The 16,100-nt window shown below is 41.5% G+C and overlaps 1 protein-coding gene across 1 annotated transcript in view; it reads left to right on the top strand.

Annotated features, from left to right (window-relative positions):
• PRMT9 (protein arginine methyltransferase 9) overlaps positions 1-16,100 on the top strand; it is a 907,971-nt gene that overhangs the window by 41,060 nt on the left and 850,811 nt on the right. The window contains exon 2 of the mRNA XM_044062247.1: positions 2,475-2,688. Within this exon, the coding sequence (XP_043918182.1) occupies positions 2,488-2,688 (201 nt within the window). The 5' untranslated portion in view covers positions 2,475-2,487. The remainder of the gene's footprint in view (positions 1-2,474; positions 2,689-16,100) is intronic.

The raw sequence follows: 16,100 nt of genomic DNA, 5'->3' as shown, positions 1-16,100 counted from the left end.
AGTAGTGTTCAGTGTTAGGCCTAGGTGCCCCTGTTCATTGACATTAGGTATTTTGCTCCCATTAATAGAATAAGAGAAATAGTGAGTAGTTTCTTGGCTGAGGCAAATACTATGACATTGGTTTTCTTACAGTTTAACAGGGAGCTTGTTAGCAGTGGACCAGGTGCATAAGTGACTGAAATTGTCCTGTAATTTAGTTTGCATGTCAAAGTGACTAGCAATGGATTGCAGGTGCAACATGTCACCTGCATACATTACTGATTTAAGATTTGGTAATTATAGGGTGAGATCATTAACAGTGAAAGATTGAAGAGAGAGGAGGGCCTAGTGTAGACCTTTGTGATACACCTGTATTAAGTACCAGCAGTAGAGGATGAGACATTGGTATGAAGTTGGAAGGTTCTGTCTTTTAGATAGCTGCAAGACCACCAGGTAGTGTTATATCCAAAGGTGAGATTTTTCACTTTGTTGAGAAGAACGTTATGGTTAACAAAGCCTTTGTCATACAACAAAGAGAACTGCAGTAGTAAGGCTTTCATTCAGGTTGCAAAAAATGGCATCAGTGGTCATTACCAGGGCACCAAAGTACAGAAGGCATTACAAAAGCAATGCTGTACTTCACATAACAGGCTGTAGCTGTAAATGTGCTTAAGTACTTGGTTGTATAAAAGGTTTTCAGATATTTTGGAGTTCAAGGCAGAAATAGGTCTGCAGTCCTTCAACCCATTAGGAGAAGAGACTATTAAGTAGAGGGATTATAATTGTGCGTGTGTGTGTGTGTGTGTGTGATTGCCGGTGGCACAGTGCTTGAGGTGAAAGAGGGGTTAAAGTTACGAGTAAGAGGTACAGAGATTTTCCGCCAGCTGCAAACCTCAAGAAGGTGGGATGACGATTGCTGGATTTAAATCCTGAATTGTTGAGGGTATGAAGTAAGGACTTGGTGTGTTTGAAGTGAAAGGTGGCTGCATAAGATGCTAGAGGGTATAGATCAGAGGATGAAGGTTGTTCTTTGTTCACAAGGGAGTAATTGTTGGAGTAGCAAAGGTAGAATGATTCAATGTTAAGGGCTCATTCTTGGTAGCTGAATACTTACTTAATGTCCCTGTTAAGTGTTTTATTTTCAGAACTGATTGGGTCTAGACCACTCTCCTTCCTTTTTCTGTCTAAGGTACAGGGGATTTGCAATATTTGTCGCAATTCTTGTTTCTATCCTTAAACTCAGAAAAGTGTGGTGTAGCTCTGTATTGTTGGCATACCTCTCAACCTCTTAGAGCAAGAACTCTGGACAAAGCCATAAACAATGGGGAGACAAAAGCCGAAAAATAGGAGTACTTTTTACATATTGTTCTTGCAAGCTTAGAAAGTTAATAGAATAAGTTTTATATTGGCATGAATTTTCTGAAGGGTATATAGTCTAAAATTCAAATGTCTGTCATTATTTTCTTACTTCAACCCCCAATGATTTGCCAGCAAAGCACAATTTTATTAGAAACAGACCAAAAATACAAGGCAAAAATCTGGACAGTCTACGAAAATCTGTACAGTTGGGAGGTATGATTGTTGGGGTTATTTCAACAGTTCTTCCAGGCTGAATTTCTGGCTTTAATTTTGTTTTTAATATTCACTCAAAGCCATGGGTAGCACTGTGATCTAAGCTTTCTTTTTGTAAGTGGGTACAGTGCATCCTGAATTATAGTCAGTTTTGTGTTGAAAAATTCTAAAGCAGAGGTGAGTTCATTCAGACACTGCATACAGGGAGTCCAGTCTATAGCACTGAGTACCATGTTGAGATCTGGTAGCCTATTATTAGGGAAAAGATCTTCCCTCATTTATTTGAGGAGGGTTTTTATATGTTCTGAATGACCAAATGGATTTAATGGGCAAGCAGTCACTCAGAGCATTGAGAGTATTTCAGCGTGAAGGCACCTGTTTTGTATGTTGGTTATTATTAGGCTAGGTGTGGGGCTAGAGCCAGTCTTTGTATTGGTTTGAGTAGGTGCCTATTTTGTTTGGGCCAGGCTAAATTGCTACAACATTTTGTTCAGAGGCAGAGTCTGTTTCCCAATAGCATTGATATTGAAATCATCAAGAATAACTGTTATGTGTTATATGTGCCTTTAGGGGACATATTTTGTCGAGTTTCATGTAAAAGAGAGAGAGAGGAGGGTGAGGAGGGTGGGGTATGTAAACTGCAGTGATCCATATATGAGCATGGCTACCTAATGAGATGTGAGAGAGTGCCCAATTGGGACTCTTGTCATTTTCAGTATGACAATTAGTGTTATCCACAACTGTAATTGAGGTATTCCTTTTGATTAGAATTGCATCTGTTTAATACACAACCAAGCATGTATTATAAAATGAGTGGAGACTTACTTTATGGTTTTGTGTGTGTGTGTGTGTGTGTGTGTGTATATGCATTTTTGCAGTAATTTATTAACAAAATTGGTGATGTAACTTTTCATTAAATTTAGGATTTTGAAAATTATGTCAAATTCAAGTACAAGACCTCGCCGTATTGTGCGTCGCCGAAGAAATCATGTTGAGGGAACTGCGGCCCGAGATGCTCTGATTTTTTCATCGCTGCAAAGTGCACAACACTGCATTGAGAATCAAGACTATGGAACTGCCTATGCTCACTATCTGCTTGTGCTGTCTCTTGCTCCAGAACTGAAAGAAACTGCTAAAGTACGTATTTTAACCTTTTTTTTTGTAATTTAAATTTTAAATTGGGTAGCTTTCTTTTCTGATGGAAGATTCCTGTTTAGAAGTTTTAGAAAGTGTGGGGAGAAATGAAAGCCTTTTTTCAAATGTGAAAAAGTACTACTGTAATGTAATAGCTGTTTAAGTTTCTGATAATATTATTTGATAACGTAATTATTTAGTTATTTATTTATTTGACATTTGTTTACCGGGGTGGTCTGACTGGGTCTACAGAACCTGTTTTCAGCAGAGGCCCGGGGAGAAAAGCTCCACATACAGTACAATACAAATACATTATAATCCAATACAGTAAAGATTACATTAGAAATACTATACAGAAAATAAGCTGAAAGAACAAACTGCTACACGATGTTGTAATATATTACTACACATCTAAACAGTTATATACAGTTAAAACATTACAGACCATAATAGTCACTCTCATCATACATGATGTAGAAATAGCCGCCAGAAAGTTAGTGATGCCGACATATAGCAAGAGAGAGTTCAGAAGAATACAAGCAATAAAGCTGAGCAGTAGTGTAAGGATATGGTATAGAAGCAGAGAAGGACTTAGAAGAGCTTTAGGATCTTGCAGTCTGTGAGGGATTGAAATGTGAGAGAAGAGGAAGACCTGAGCATTAGGCAGGCTTTATGCAGGAGCAGAGCCATGTATTTTTTGAGATGATTTTAGGCTTTGAAATGAGTTAGGCCAGGCATAACCCTGGTAGCTAGAGGTAGTGAATTCCAATTTATAGAGACAGTTTTGGGATAGCCAAGAGATTTTTGTCTTCTGGTCGTAGGGATCGATTTGGTGTGTAAGATGTAACTAGATTGGCTAGTGCAGAGCAGGCAGGAGGCTTGAAAATACGGTTGTGCAAGGTGGATAGCTGAATAATGGCAAGTTGGTTGGGTAGTTGAAGCCAGTGTAATTCTAGGAGTGGTTTACACTGGTGTGTGTGATATTTAGAGTTTGTGGCAAACTTTGCAACTTTGTTGTAGCACTGTTCCAATTTGCTTAGGGTAGAATGCCCTAGGGCATTTATAAGCCTAGCCAAAGTGTGTTGGCCTGTACCTCCGAGAAATATATACCGAACAAGAGAGGTCCCAGGACTGAGCCTTGTGGGACACCACTTGTAACTGGTTTTGAGTCTGACATGGCTCCAGCAATTCTAACCATGTGGGTTCTGTCCTTGAGCCAGTTTGCAACCCATCTAGTGACATAGGGGTTTATATTTAAGCTGGTGAGCTTATCTATAATGCCCGAGTGGGGTATTGTATCAAAGGCTTTTGCGAGGTCCAGGTAGGCTGTGTGGACCACCTTCCCCTCGTCAATGGCCTTGGTGACTGTTTCAAAGAAATCGACCAGGTTTAAGAGGCAGGATCTGCCCTTAACAAAGCCCAACTGGGTAGGATCCAGTGTCTGTAGGTCCCCAATATCTTTATTTATGAGCTCCATGATGATCCTTTCCATAGTTTTGCAGACCAAGCTAGTTAGGCTTATGGGGCGATAGTTTCCAGGATCCGTTGAGGCACCACCTTTGTGAAGGGACCACTGTTGCTGTACGCCACTCTTTGGGTACATATCCTGTAGTAAGGCTGAGATTGAACAGTAGTTTTATGTTTGGGTTTAGCTCTTCTTGGAGTTCATGTAGGATGCAGCCCGGGACACCGTCTGGTCCCATTGATGCTGTGTTTTTTGCTTTGGAGAGGGCAGCTCTTACCTGAGCATCTGAGATGTCAGGGGGCAGCACTCTGCTGGGATAGATATTTGCCCTTTTGGTGGGGGGGGGGGTTTGCACTGAACCTGTCAGCTAGGATGTTGGCAATGTCTGTGGGTTTGATGTATTTTTTTTGTCATTTTGGAGTAATTCTGAGCATATCTGGGAATTCCCACCCAAGGTTCCTTACATAACTAAAGAAAGCCTTGTGATTATCCTTAGTGTCCTGTGCAATTTTTCTCTCGAAGCTGGCCTTAGACGATTTTATGAGTGCCCGTAGTTTTTTGCTAATACTGGTCAGAGATGCCTTCCCTTTTTGGGATTTTGCTCTATCATGTAATAGCTTCCTCCTTCTATTGTATAGTTTGTTTATAGCTGGGGTCCACCAGACAGGACGTCTGCCTTTGGAGGGTTGGGTCTTGGTTTTATTTGGGATTGCATGATCCATGCATTCCTGAAGGTGTTCATAGAATGCATTTATAAAGGATTCTGCGGTCTGGGCCGTATTTTCCACAGGCTCGGGGGCTTTGAAGGATTCCACCTCGGTTTTGAGGAGTGTGAAATTTGCTTTAGAGTAGTTTTTCACTGTGGTTTTCTGGGCAGGGGGTGGAGTTGGGATGTGAATATTCAGTGAAATTAGTTTATGCTCTGATCTTACCAGTGAGGGATACACTTCTGGTCTGGAGCATAGAGTCCCCATGTTGGTGATGATCAGGTCCGGTATGTTTTCCCCTCTTGTGGGAGTGGTAACAAGTTATTCCATAGCATTTGAGTTTATAAATTCTAGAAACCTTTGGGCTAGGGTGTTGGAGCTAGAGTAATGCTCCCAGTCTATGTTTGGGTAGTTGAAGTCGCCCAATATAATGGTGTTTGGAGAGACCTTCATATTTTCCAGTGTTCTCAGGAAGGCCGAGTGGGGTTCCTGGGTTTGGGAGGGTGGTCTGTAGCAGGCTATAAACTGGAAGGCAGTTTTACCCACTGTTAGTTGCACATGGATAGTCTCTGATGCTTTGTGCTGTGCCACCAACCTGGAGGTGTGGGTATCTTTGACGAATATTGATACTCCCCCTCCTTTTGTGGCTCTGTCCAAGTTTTGGGGCCGAAAAGCATGATATGAGGTATAACCTGGTAGTGCTGGGGTGCTCTCGGGAGCCTTGAACAAGGTTTCTGTTACTGCACAGATATCGATGTTCTCTGTGCTAAGGAGAGTTTCGAGTGCGTGCATCTTGAGGTTTAGACTTCTGGCGTTGAGTAGCATTACTCTTAGTTTCTTATCCCTTGTGATACCTATGGAGGTGGGTTTGTCTTTTGAGCCCTGCCTAAAAAAGGCACTATGGGGGAAGCAAGAGCCTTTGCCAATAAAGTTTGTATTTATATTATGGTCTGATGAAGTGAATGTTTTCACGAAAGTGGCTACCGTTTTATGTTTAATCGTTATTATTTTTGCATTAACGCTCCTTAGCGCAACGCTTTCTGGAATTCATAAACTCCAATGCCCTAGATCAACTTATCCACACCCCACCAGGGGCAACAATATCCTAGACCTAGTCATTACCAACATGAGTGACCGGTGTTCCACACCTGAAGTCAACTCCTCGTTGGTCCGATCCGACCATAAGCTAATCACCCTTGATATCCACATCCCACCCCCACCCCCCATTAAGGAAACCACAGTAAAAAATTTCTCCAAAGCCAACTTTATGCTTCTTAAGACAAAAGTAGTGAACTTCATGACACCCATGCAGATGGACAGTACAGTTACAACTGCTGAATCCTACACAAATGCACTCTATAAGCACTTACATGAGTGCATGGATCGTGCTATCCCAAACGGAACCAAGACGCTATCCTCCAAAAAAAAGGAAGCCAATCTGGTGGTCCCCTGCCATAAACAAACTGTACAACAGAAGGAAGAAACTGTTGCAAAAGAGAGTAAAATCCCTTGAGTGGAGGAGCTCCCTGGTCAGCCTCAGTAAGAAGCTGAGATCCCTTATAAGATCCTCCAAAGCTAGCTACAAAAATAAAATTGCCACTAATTCAAGGACAACCACAAAGCATTCTATAGCTATGTCAAGAATCTCAATGGCAACACCCAGATCTGCTCTGAATTACAGCACAAAGGCACGAAAATTACAGAACCAACTGATATTGCCAACATCCTGGCAGATAGGTTCAGTGCTAACTTTACCCCCCCACCCCACCCCCTAAAGGGCCCATATCCATACAGGAAGAATGCAGAGTCCCTGTAATCACAACTACGCAGGTGAAAGCTGCACTCTCTAAAGCCAAAAACACAGCATCTATGGGACCGGACAACATCCCAGGCTGTGTTTTACATGAACTTCAGAATGAACTGGCTCCTCACTTAAGCTCCATGTTCAATAATAGCCTCGCATCAGGCTTTGTGCCCACTGAATGGTGCACAGCAACAGTTATCCCACTCCACAACGGGGGAGCCACCACTGATCCCGGGAACTATAGACCTATTAGCCTGATGAGCCTGGTCTGCAAGACCATGGAACGTATCATCATGGAACTCATACACAAAGACATTGGTAACCTCCAAACTCTGGATCCCACCCAGTTCGGGTTTGTGAATGGCAGATCATGCCTCCTGAACTTGATCGATTTCTTTGAGGCAGTCACCAAAGTCGTAGATGAGGTAAGGTGGTTCACACAGCCTATCTTGACCTCGCCATCCCCCATTCTGGAATTATAGCTAAACTCAGTAAACTAGGCATAAATCCCTACATCACAAGATGGGTTGCCAACTGGCTCACTGACAGAACCCACACTGTAAAAGTTGCAGACTCCAAATTTGACCTCAAACCAGTGACAAGTGGAGTACCACAGGGTTCAGTCCTGGGACCGCTCCTGTTTGGTATCTACTTCTCTGAAGTACAGGCTAACACAGAAGGCCTCTGGCTAATGAAGTTCGCAGATGACTGCAAACTAGGAGCCATAGTCAAGTCCCCAAATGATGTGAACATCCTACAGAAGGGCCTCTTTGAGACAGATGCCTGGTGTCAGAGCCATGGCCTCAAGCTCACTGCCAAAAAGTGCAGTGTCATCCCCCTTGGTAAAAACTCTGTACCCATGAACTACCACATAGGCAGCAATCAACTTAACACCGAATGTGTGATGAGACCTTGGGACCCAGGTGGACAGTAGTCTCTCCTTTGATACTCACATCGCCACAGTAGTCAGGAAGTCCTTCTTCGTGACACACCTCATCATAAAAGGGTTCTCATCCAGGAAAAAAGAGGTCATTGTTCCCCTCTACTCGACACTCATTAGACCCATTATAGAGTACAACGCCCCTTTTGGAATGTACCTCACAAGACATCTGCAGCAGCTGGAAAGGCCACAGAAGTACCTCACAAAGAGGATTGCTGGACTCAAACAAATGCCCTACACCGTCTGAAAAAACTCCAGCTTTACTCCGTAGCATATCGCCTACTCCGAGGTGATCTCTGCCTAACAGATAAAGCTGTGTCAAACCCAGAGCTGTTAGACATGCTACACCTAAAGAAATCCCAATCCTTCCAAGCTACACACTCTAGGGACCTAAACCTTGTCACCACAATAAACAGGACATGCTGGAGGGATAGATTCCTATCCCAGAGACTTCCCATACTCTGGAACAGGCTACCCATCTATGTGAAGCAAGGTTCTTCATTAGCACTCTTCAAGAAAAACCTTGATGAGTGGATGGGAAATAGGAAATACATCCCGGGGATCACTGTGTCTCTGCTCAACAGTGGTACAGGAAAATAACTTTCTTGGATGGCGTAAGCCAGGGAACCTTGTTGGCTAGGCTTAACGTAGGCCCATGGGACGATAGCCTAGTACCTACCTATGAACCTATTAAAAAACATTACATCTTATTTGTGATTGATATGTTATTATTCCCTCTGATGCAGTGTTTTGTGGTATAGTGTGAGTTTTTGGATAGTCATGTAATTTTTAAATTAGAAGATAAATTGCATAATATAGATTTTGTATTAGACAAAGCAAACATAGTCTGTTGTTGATATGGAGAAACAAGAAGGAGAAAGCAATGGGCTGTGTGAAGGATTAAAGAGCAGAAAAGAGGGAAAAAGAAAAAAGGAGAGGTGAAATCTTAATCTGATTTAGAGCAAGAGCAGATCCATGCTTTACGTAGGAATTCTTTTAAAGCATGTTTGAAGGTAAGGTAGTAAGAGTTTAAGTCTAATGTAAGTAGGGAGGTTGTTCCAGGCTTTTGCTACTAAAAAAAGAGGAGAGGCTTTTTACTAGCTGAGTCTTTGGGTTTATAAAGTGTAAGAAATTGTTTGTTTTCAGGCTATATGTTAAAGTTTATTAAGAAATTGTTTGTTTTCAGATCGTAGAGATCTGGTAAGATTATAGGTTTGGAAAAGAGAGAGTAAGGCAGGGCAGGCATTGGGCTTGTAAACTGTGTTTTGAGCAGTTATAATTTAAAGATAGGTCAATTGTTGACATAGGTAGTTCAGCCAATGAAGGGAATGTAGGTGAATACAGTTGTGGGTGAGATGTGAAGAACTGGTAACAGATTTAGCTATTTTGTTGTAGCAGGATTCGAGTTTGGACTTAAATGAGTCTTGGAAATTGGTGAGAATGGGTGTACATTACAGGAGTGAAGGTAACAGGTGTGGGCTAATGTAAATTTGATCTGCTTGTTTAGATAAGGTTTGTGCTTGTATAGCATACCTAACTTTTGGTGTGTTTTTTTAATGCTGTCCTGAACATGTAGATCATGTTTTAGATTGTCATCACTTATTACATCAAGGAGTGTAGTAGTTGGGACATCTTCATTTAATGTATTTTTATGGGATTGGATTTTAAAGTGTGATCTGTCTGCATGACAAGATTTAGGCGAGAATAGAAGGACTTCAGTTTTTTAGGGTTAAGTAATAGTTGAGCATTATTTATCCATGCTTCCAGAGAGGAGAAAGCTTGTTGGGTTATTTGTTATAAATTAGGCAGGTTATATGAAGAGCAGATGATAGTGGAATTCACTGCATATTGAATTAAAGAGCTATTGCAGGATGCTATGTAAAGGTCATTTGTGAAAATATTGAAAAGTAGTGGCCCAAGTGTAGAAACATGGGGAATACCAGTGATTATTTTGGGGGGTAGGGTATTAGGGAGCTTGCCAGTTTACAGATTGTTGACTTTCTGATAGTTGGAAAACAGTTGATTGAGTAGGATAAGAGAGCAAAGTTTGATAGGTGATGACGGAGTTTTAAATGGGAAACGGTATCAAAATCTGTAGAGAGATCAATAGATAATGAAGAAACAAACTTCACAGAGTCTCTAGCTTGTTTACAGTGTCTGTGTAAGAAAATAGGGCTTTTTTAATACTACGGGCTGGCTTGAATCCATGCTGAGTGGAAGTTAGAATATTTTGTATGAGGTATTTGACAAGTTTCTGGTTTATAAATTTATTTAATATTTTTGACAGAAGAGAGGAGATAAGATAGCAATGGGTTGAAAGTTAGTGACATCGAATGACTTGTCTATGAAATATATCAACATTTGAAGGTGTGGAAGAAAAAGTTAATATTGAAGGTATTTATTGAATGTTAATGAGATTGAAGTTGGTAATGAGATATGAAGGGTTTATTATGTTTATATGGAAAAGGGGTTAAATAGGAGTTAAAGAATTGGAGGCCTATTATCGTAAATAATGCAGATGATAAAATATTTATGAAAATTATACAGGTTAGGGTCAATAATGTTTTGTATGAGGTGCTATGGGAAGATATACTTGGTGTAAGTATAGTCAAGATTTATTAATTTTTGGTAAGAAAAGTGGTGGGTGATACTTATGTTTTGTGGTGGGAAATATTAATAAGACTTTTGATTGTTTACAGCTAAGTGGATGAGGAATATTTAAAAAAAAAATATGGGATAAAAGGTAGGTTATTGAGTGTGATAATGTCAGTTTACAGGAATGCTACTGTCAAAGTTTTGGTAAATGGATATTTAAGGTCACCTTTTATGATGGAGAGAGGGGTAAGACATGGATGCCCTGTGAGTAGTTTGAATTAATAATATGCATTGGAGTATAAGTTGCAAAGTTTGTGGGCAGGAAAATGATATATTTTTAAAGTAGATGTATTATTCCAGATTTTATTTTTTATGTAGATTATATTGTTATTTTTGCAAATAAGTGGTAGATGAGAAAATGTTATGGTATATTGGTGAAGTGTTAAGGAATTTAGGATTAGAGTTTGGTAAGATTAAGATTTGTGGGTTTGAAAATGAATGTATGATAGAAAATGTAGTGTTTAACAAGAAAGACATTTAATTGTTTAGCTGTTAGGTTTGGAAAAAGATGGGCTGTTGAGAAACAGTGATATAAAAAATTAAAGAAATTGGAAGGATATGGAATGCATGTAGGCTGTCATATAAAATGAAAGTTTTGTTGGTTTATTTAGTTGTTTTGTAGTAAAGTGCGACTTGGAACAAAGCCATTTTTCAGCGGAGGGCTGGGGAGAAACGCTCCAGACGCATGTCTTTCAAATGTGGGTGGAAACTGGAGCACCTGGAGGAAACCCACACAAATGTAGGGAGGACATCCAGACTCCGCACCGAAGTCACTCCAGCCGAGAATCGAACCATAGAACCTCTTGCTGTTAGGTGACAATGGTACCGCTGCACCACTGCGCTGTCCATGGTCTTTTTCATGGAAGAAGGACCAAAAGTTGTTTGCATCATCCACTTGTGGCCAAGATGAGTTTAGTTTCAGGTTACTGGTTCCATGGTAGTGCAGAAAAAATCTCTTGGTCCAAGCCATGGATGTCCTCAGTGTTTGAGGCATCAACTGAGTCTACCCCTGGTTTTGCAGGTTTTTGTAGATCATTTCACCCTGCTGGATTTGCCAGCTGAATGTTGGAAATTAATTAAGTCTGCTGGGAAACATTACACTTGTCAGGCCTAATGCTCTAGAAACCTTTCTCAGTTTTTTGGAGAAGTATCACCTCTCTTGTTCAACTTCTGGGTAGTCTTATCTCAAATGGCAATTTAGAGAAAGTGCGAGACTCTGTTCTGTGTGTCCTGTCACTTCAAACATTTGAATAAGATTGTATCATAAAATCAAGTTGTGAAATTTGATGATACATATTCATAGCATTTTTACAGACGACCCCTCCCATGTGAGCACACCCACACCCTTGCTTATGTATAATTATGATATTGACATACCTTGGAGTAGGGGGAATATTCTGAGATACTGCAGTCTCACAAAAAATATGCATTCCTTCTGTTTACGCTTAAATTAACTCAGTGTTTTGGAGTACAGTTGCGGTCCTCAGTTGTTTGATGGATAGCCATCTCATGTACCTGCATCATTTATTTTTGGTTTCTTTTATTCCATTTAAAGTACATATGTCAGCTATTTTTGTGTATTTTAATCTTGTGGGGGACAATATTATAGTTCAACTGTGACTGGGCAAGCAGTTCCTTAAAGGAATTCTGCTTCCTACCCCTCTTTGAAGAAAGCCACTCTGCCATGGGACTTGAACTTCATGGTTGACAGGCTTGCCTGCTTATCGTTTAAGCCTGCTCTCTCAGCATTATTGCAGTTGATGTGTTGTAAAATGTTGTTTGGGGTAGTCATTGCTTGAAGGATTGCAGAGTCTCAGGCATTTATGAAAGATCAAACATAGTTTCTTACATACAAGACATGGTGTCCCTTTGGATAAATCCACATTTCCATTAAATGGTGATTTTGGAATTGTTCTTAAACCAGTCTGTCCATCTTTTAATTTTTTTTCTCAGGGTCAGAAACCAGGAGAGAGTTTTTTTTTCACATTCTAGATGTTCTCTGTCATGTCAGGTCTTACATAAAACTGTTTCACAGTCTTGGGATAATGAACCATTTGCTTTACTTTTCATCAGCTAAGGCAGTTGACAAGCAGAGCCTTTACAAATAGATTGACCATTGCATTTTTTTTCTTTAAGAATGTCTCCATTACTGACATCTCTGCCCATGATTTCTTGGTCATTGGTGTGCAGCTTCAGTAAGCATTTTTGCACTCCATTTTGACCCTTTACATCGGGTTACATTTGGAAAGACATTATTCCAGGACTCGTCTGAGGTCTGTACTTACGTGACTGTGTAACCCCTACAGCTTCATTCATCTTGATGGTTACTGCTTGAGATTCATTGCAAATAAGGAATCAGCAGATAATTCTTCAGTGTTAGGTACGGGCACATTCTTAGTTTATTATTTGACCTATAAGAGGACCTTCTGTTATGGGCCAGGAATACCTCTGTCCATCCCCATGTGGATGGACATCTCTTCTGCAGCATGTATTGCTGGAATTCCCTTCATCTAGGGCTAATGTATTGTACTAGTTTACTTGCTTAATTTTTTAGTTCCAAATCTTAATTTTTATTCATTGGTTTGCATAGTGTCATAGGGCAAATTGTTGAGCTTGTGAGTGTGCATGTTTATGTAGACAAAGTATAATGTCACATTGTGGGTCAGCTAAGGTGATTAGAGGTCCCTAAATGCAGTATGTTACAAGACATTAAACAGTAGTGTAATTGGTGGAGAAGACCCAACAGCAAGGACACTCTTCTAGTTTAACAGATACACACACACAGGTGAATATGTATCTGTATATATTTGTATTTATATGTGCGTGTGCGTTTATGTGTGTATATGTATATAATCACATTTACCTTTGTCTTTGTGGTATTGGTTGTTGCTGAAATGGTTTATTTAGTTGGTCAAAGAATAAATAAGTTAAATCACCAATCCCATGTGCTGCTTTTTTAAACAACTGTTCCACAAGAAGTATAAAGTATGTACTTGAGGTAATGAAAGGAACATGTTCTGATAATTGCCTGTAACGTGGTGGAACTTGCATCACATTTCTGCGGCTGAAGAACATTTTGGTATTTTTGAATGTGAATGATGTAGACTGACATTCACGAAGAATTGGCACTACGTAGTACAGTTGTAATAACCAGAACTGCTCCCATGCAGATGCAGAGTAGCATAATGACGTCTGTGCAGTATGTTTTATATTGATAGCATTGCACAAGTATAATATGTTCTGTGCATATAGCTTCTTTACACAATATAAATTTTGATGTGAAGTTGTTCAATCTCACTGTTTTTTCTTTACATGTGGGTTCGGAGCTGATCCATCGGCTCCGAGTGGGCCGCTTTCCAAGCTCGGAGCTGATCCATCGGCTCCGAGTGGGCCGCTTTCCAAGCTCATGATCTTTGAGTAGCTCGAGGCACAGTCCCTATCCCATGATGCTTTCCTATCAAACCCAGACCTAGTTTGCTACTGCAACGGATCGCACGATCTTGGAGGAAGCTCGGGCCAGTAACCTTTTTTTCTTCTTAGAAGAATATATAATTACTTATTTAGACTATCAGGGATCTGATATTTGTGAGACTTCTCATATTTCTTGTAATTGTTGTTCAGTGAGTTAACAGTATGTTATATTTTTGTCTTTCTAATTTGGAGCAGTTGCTCCTATGCCTTTAGCCTTTTTTGAGTTGCATTTACTTGACAGGGTTCTGTCAAATTTAATTCCCTATCTCCTCATTGTTCATAGATTTGTTGTATTTGAACGTTTTTTGTGTCAAATAATTCTTTTAGTCATTTGCAGTTCAGGGATCTGAACTTTCTAGGAGTTCTTAGTGGTTTTTCAACTTTATTGACATCATTGTTTATCAGGGATCTGATATTTGTGTGTTTTCTTGATATCTTGTCTGAGAAACAAAAATCAGGATTTAAAAGGTGCGACTGTGGACAGAAGATGTCCATCACCGATAACCACGTTTCTTGTGTGTACTGCTTGGGTCCACTACATTTGCAAGAAGATTGCTCTATCTGCCATTCCTTCAGTGGCAAGGTTTTATTAGAAAGGCGAAGGAAATTGGTGGATAGAGGGCTGTTGAAGCTAGATTTTCAAGAAGCATTAGACAAGACTGACCAGACCTCCAAGTCCTCGAAGGGGTCGAAGTCTTCTAAGGTGTCATTGGAGCACAAGTCTTCTGTTCTGAGCACCTCTGGGAAGACTCAGTCGCCGGCTCCACAGCCTTCGGAGCCATGCACCGAAATCTTACCTCGGAGCCAAATCATAGTGTTGGAGCAGGTGTCGGAAGTTTTAAAGTCCCCGATACTTAAGTCAGTTGCTTCTTTGGCTCCTTCGACCCATTCTTCCGGTACCCTTTCCGACATCGATGTGGACCGCGTGGTGCAGAGACTTTTGGTGAACCCGGCCCTAGCCAAATTGCTTTCAGCTTCGACCCAACTGACTTTGAAGCCTACGACCCCCCCCCCACCACAATTTCTGCTCCTCCTCTGAGGCCAGTTGAGCCTTCGGAGCTGGAAAGAGAGGATCTGATAGTGGTGGAACCCTCGGAGCCAAGGCCTAGTCCAGTGCCCTCGGCCCCGTCGACCTTGACTTCTTCTGTTCCGATCGAAGAGTCTTGGAGCCGACACTCTCTCTATGGTTCCAGGGGAGAGAGTTGAACCGACGCTTCGGTTCCAACTCTCCCTCTTGGGCTTCGGCGCAGACGAGCTCAGTTTCGTCCTCTAGTTCGGAACCCATGTTCTCGGCCCCTAGGAGGTTGCCATCTTCTTCGGAACTGGCGGACTCCTTGGGTCGGGAAACCAGTGCCTTCGATGCCATGAGGAGGGTCATGTCTGCAAAGACCCTTACCGCTTCGGATCTTTCCTCTTCCTCCCCTAAAGGGCCGCGTTCTGTCCCTACACCACAGGTCCCCACCAAGCGTCGAGACCCAGAGCCTCAGGTAACCCCATTGGGTGACCCCTGCTTGACTGAGACTTCACCAGACACCCCCACTGATGAAGTCCCCAGAAAGAGATTGTGCAAGAGGAGGCATTTGGATTCCCCTCAGGAATCCTTAACATCAGACACCGACTTAGAGGAATCAGAAGGGTCCCCACGGTCCTCCTCTGAGGATGTCTCATTTGCAAACATCCTGGAAATTTTAAGGCAGAGGGGTGACTGGCAGTCCCTTACCCCTACTGAGGATGAGGTCAACCTTCCACCTCCTGGGTTACTCTGCCCTTTGACGAATTAATGGACTTGGTCGCTCGAAGGGCGTGGGAGTCTCCTGATTCCATGGAACTGGTCCGTCGGAGGCCTAACAGATTTATCACCTCCCCTCAAGACAGGTCTTTTCTTACGAAGGGAGTCCCCGTTGATGCCATGGTGGTGGCGGCGGCCACCAAGAAACAGATGTCAGAAACCTCTTCTTCTGTTCATGCTCCTAATAAAGACTCTAGGACGATGGACACATACGGGAAACGCATCTTTAGTTCTGCAACATTTGCAATGAGATCGCTCAACTATTTAACTCACTTTACCCGTCTTCAACGAGATCTCCTCAAAGAGCTTGGAGATACTCTACAGGGCAAAACAGATGATGCTGTTTCTGAGAAAGTGACGGCACAGCTTAACACCCTTAATTCTATTGTGAACTCGTCCATGCGGCTCATGTCTTATGCAGCTGATGGATTGAGCCGGGCAGCAGGTTCAGCGATAGCTCTGTGGAGACAATCCTGGATGCGCTTATGCTCCTTTGCAGAAGCCTTCAAGTCTTCCTTTGTTAATACCCCATTTGATGGCTCTTCCTTGTTTGGACCTAAAGTCAAGGAGACACTCACTAGGTG

The sequence above is a fragment of the Protopterus annectens genome, chromosome 2.part1 (assembly GCF_019279795.1).
Source record: "Protopterus annectens isolate FY-2018-M chromosome 2.part1, PAN1.0, whole genome shotgun sequence".
NCBI classification, from domain to species: Eukaryota; Metazoa; Chordata; order Ceratodontiformes; family Protopteridae; genus Protopterus; species Protopterus annectens.
The sequence above is the reverse complement of the archived record's forward strand: the minus strand, read 5'-3'. Positions and strand labels throughout refer to the sequence as shown.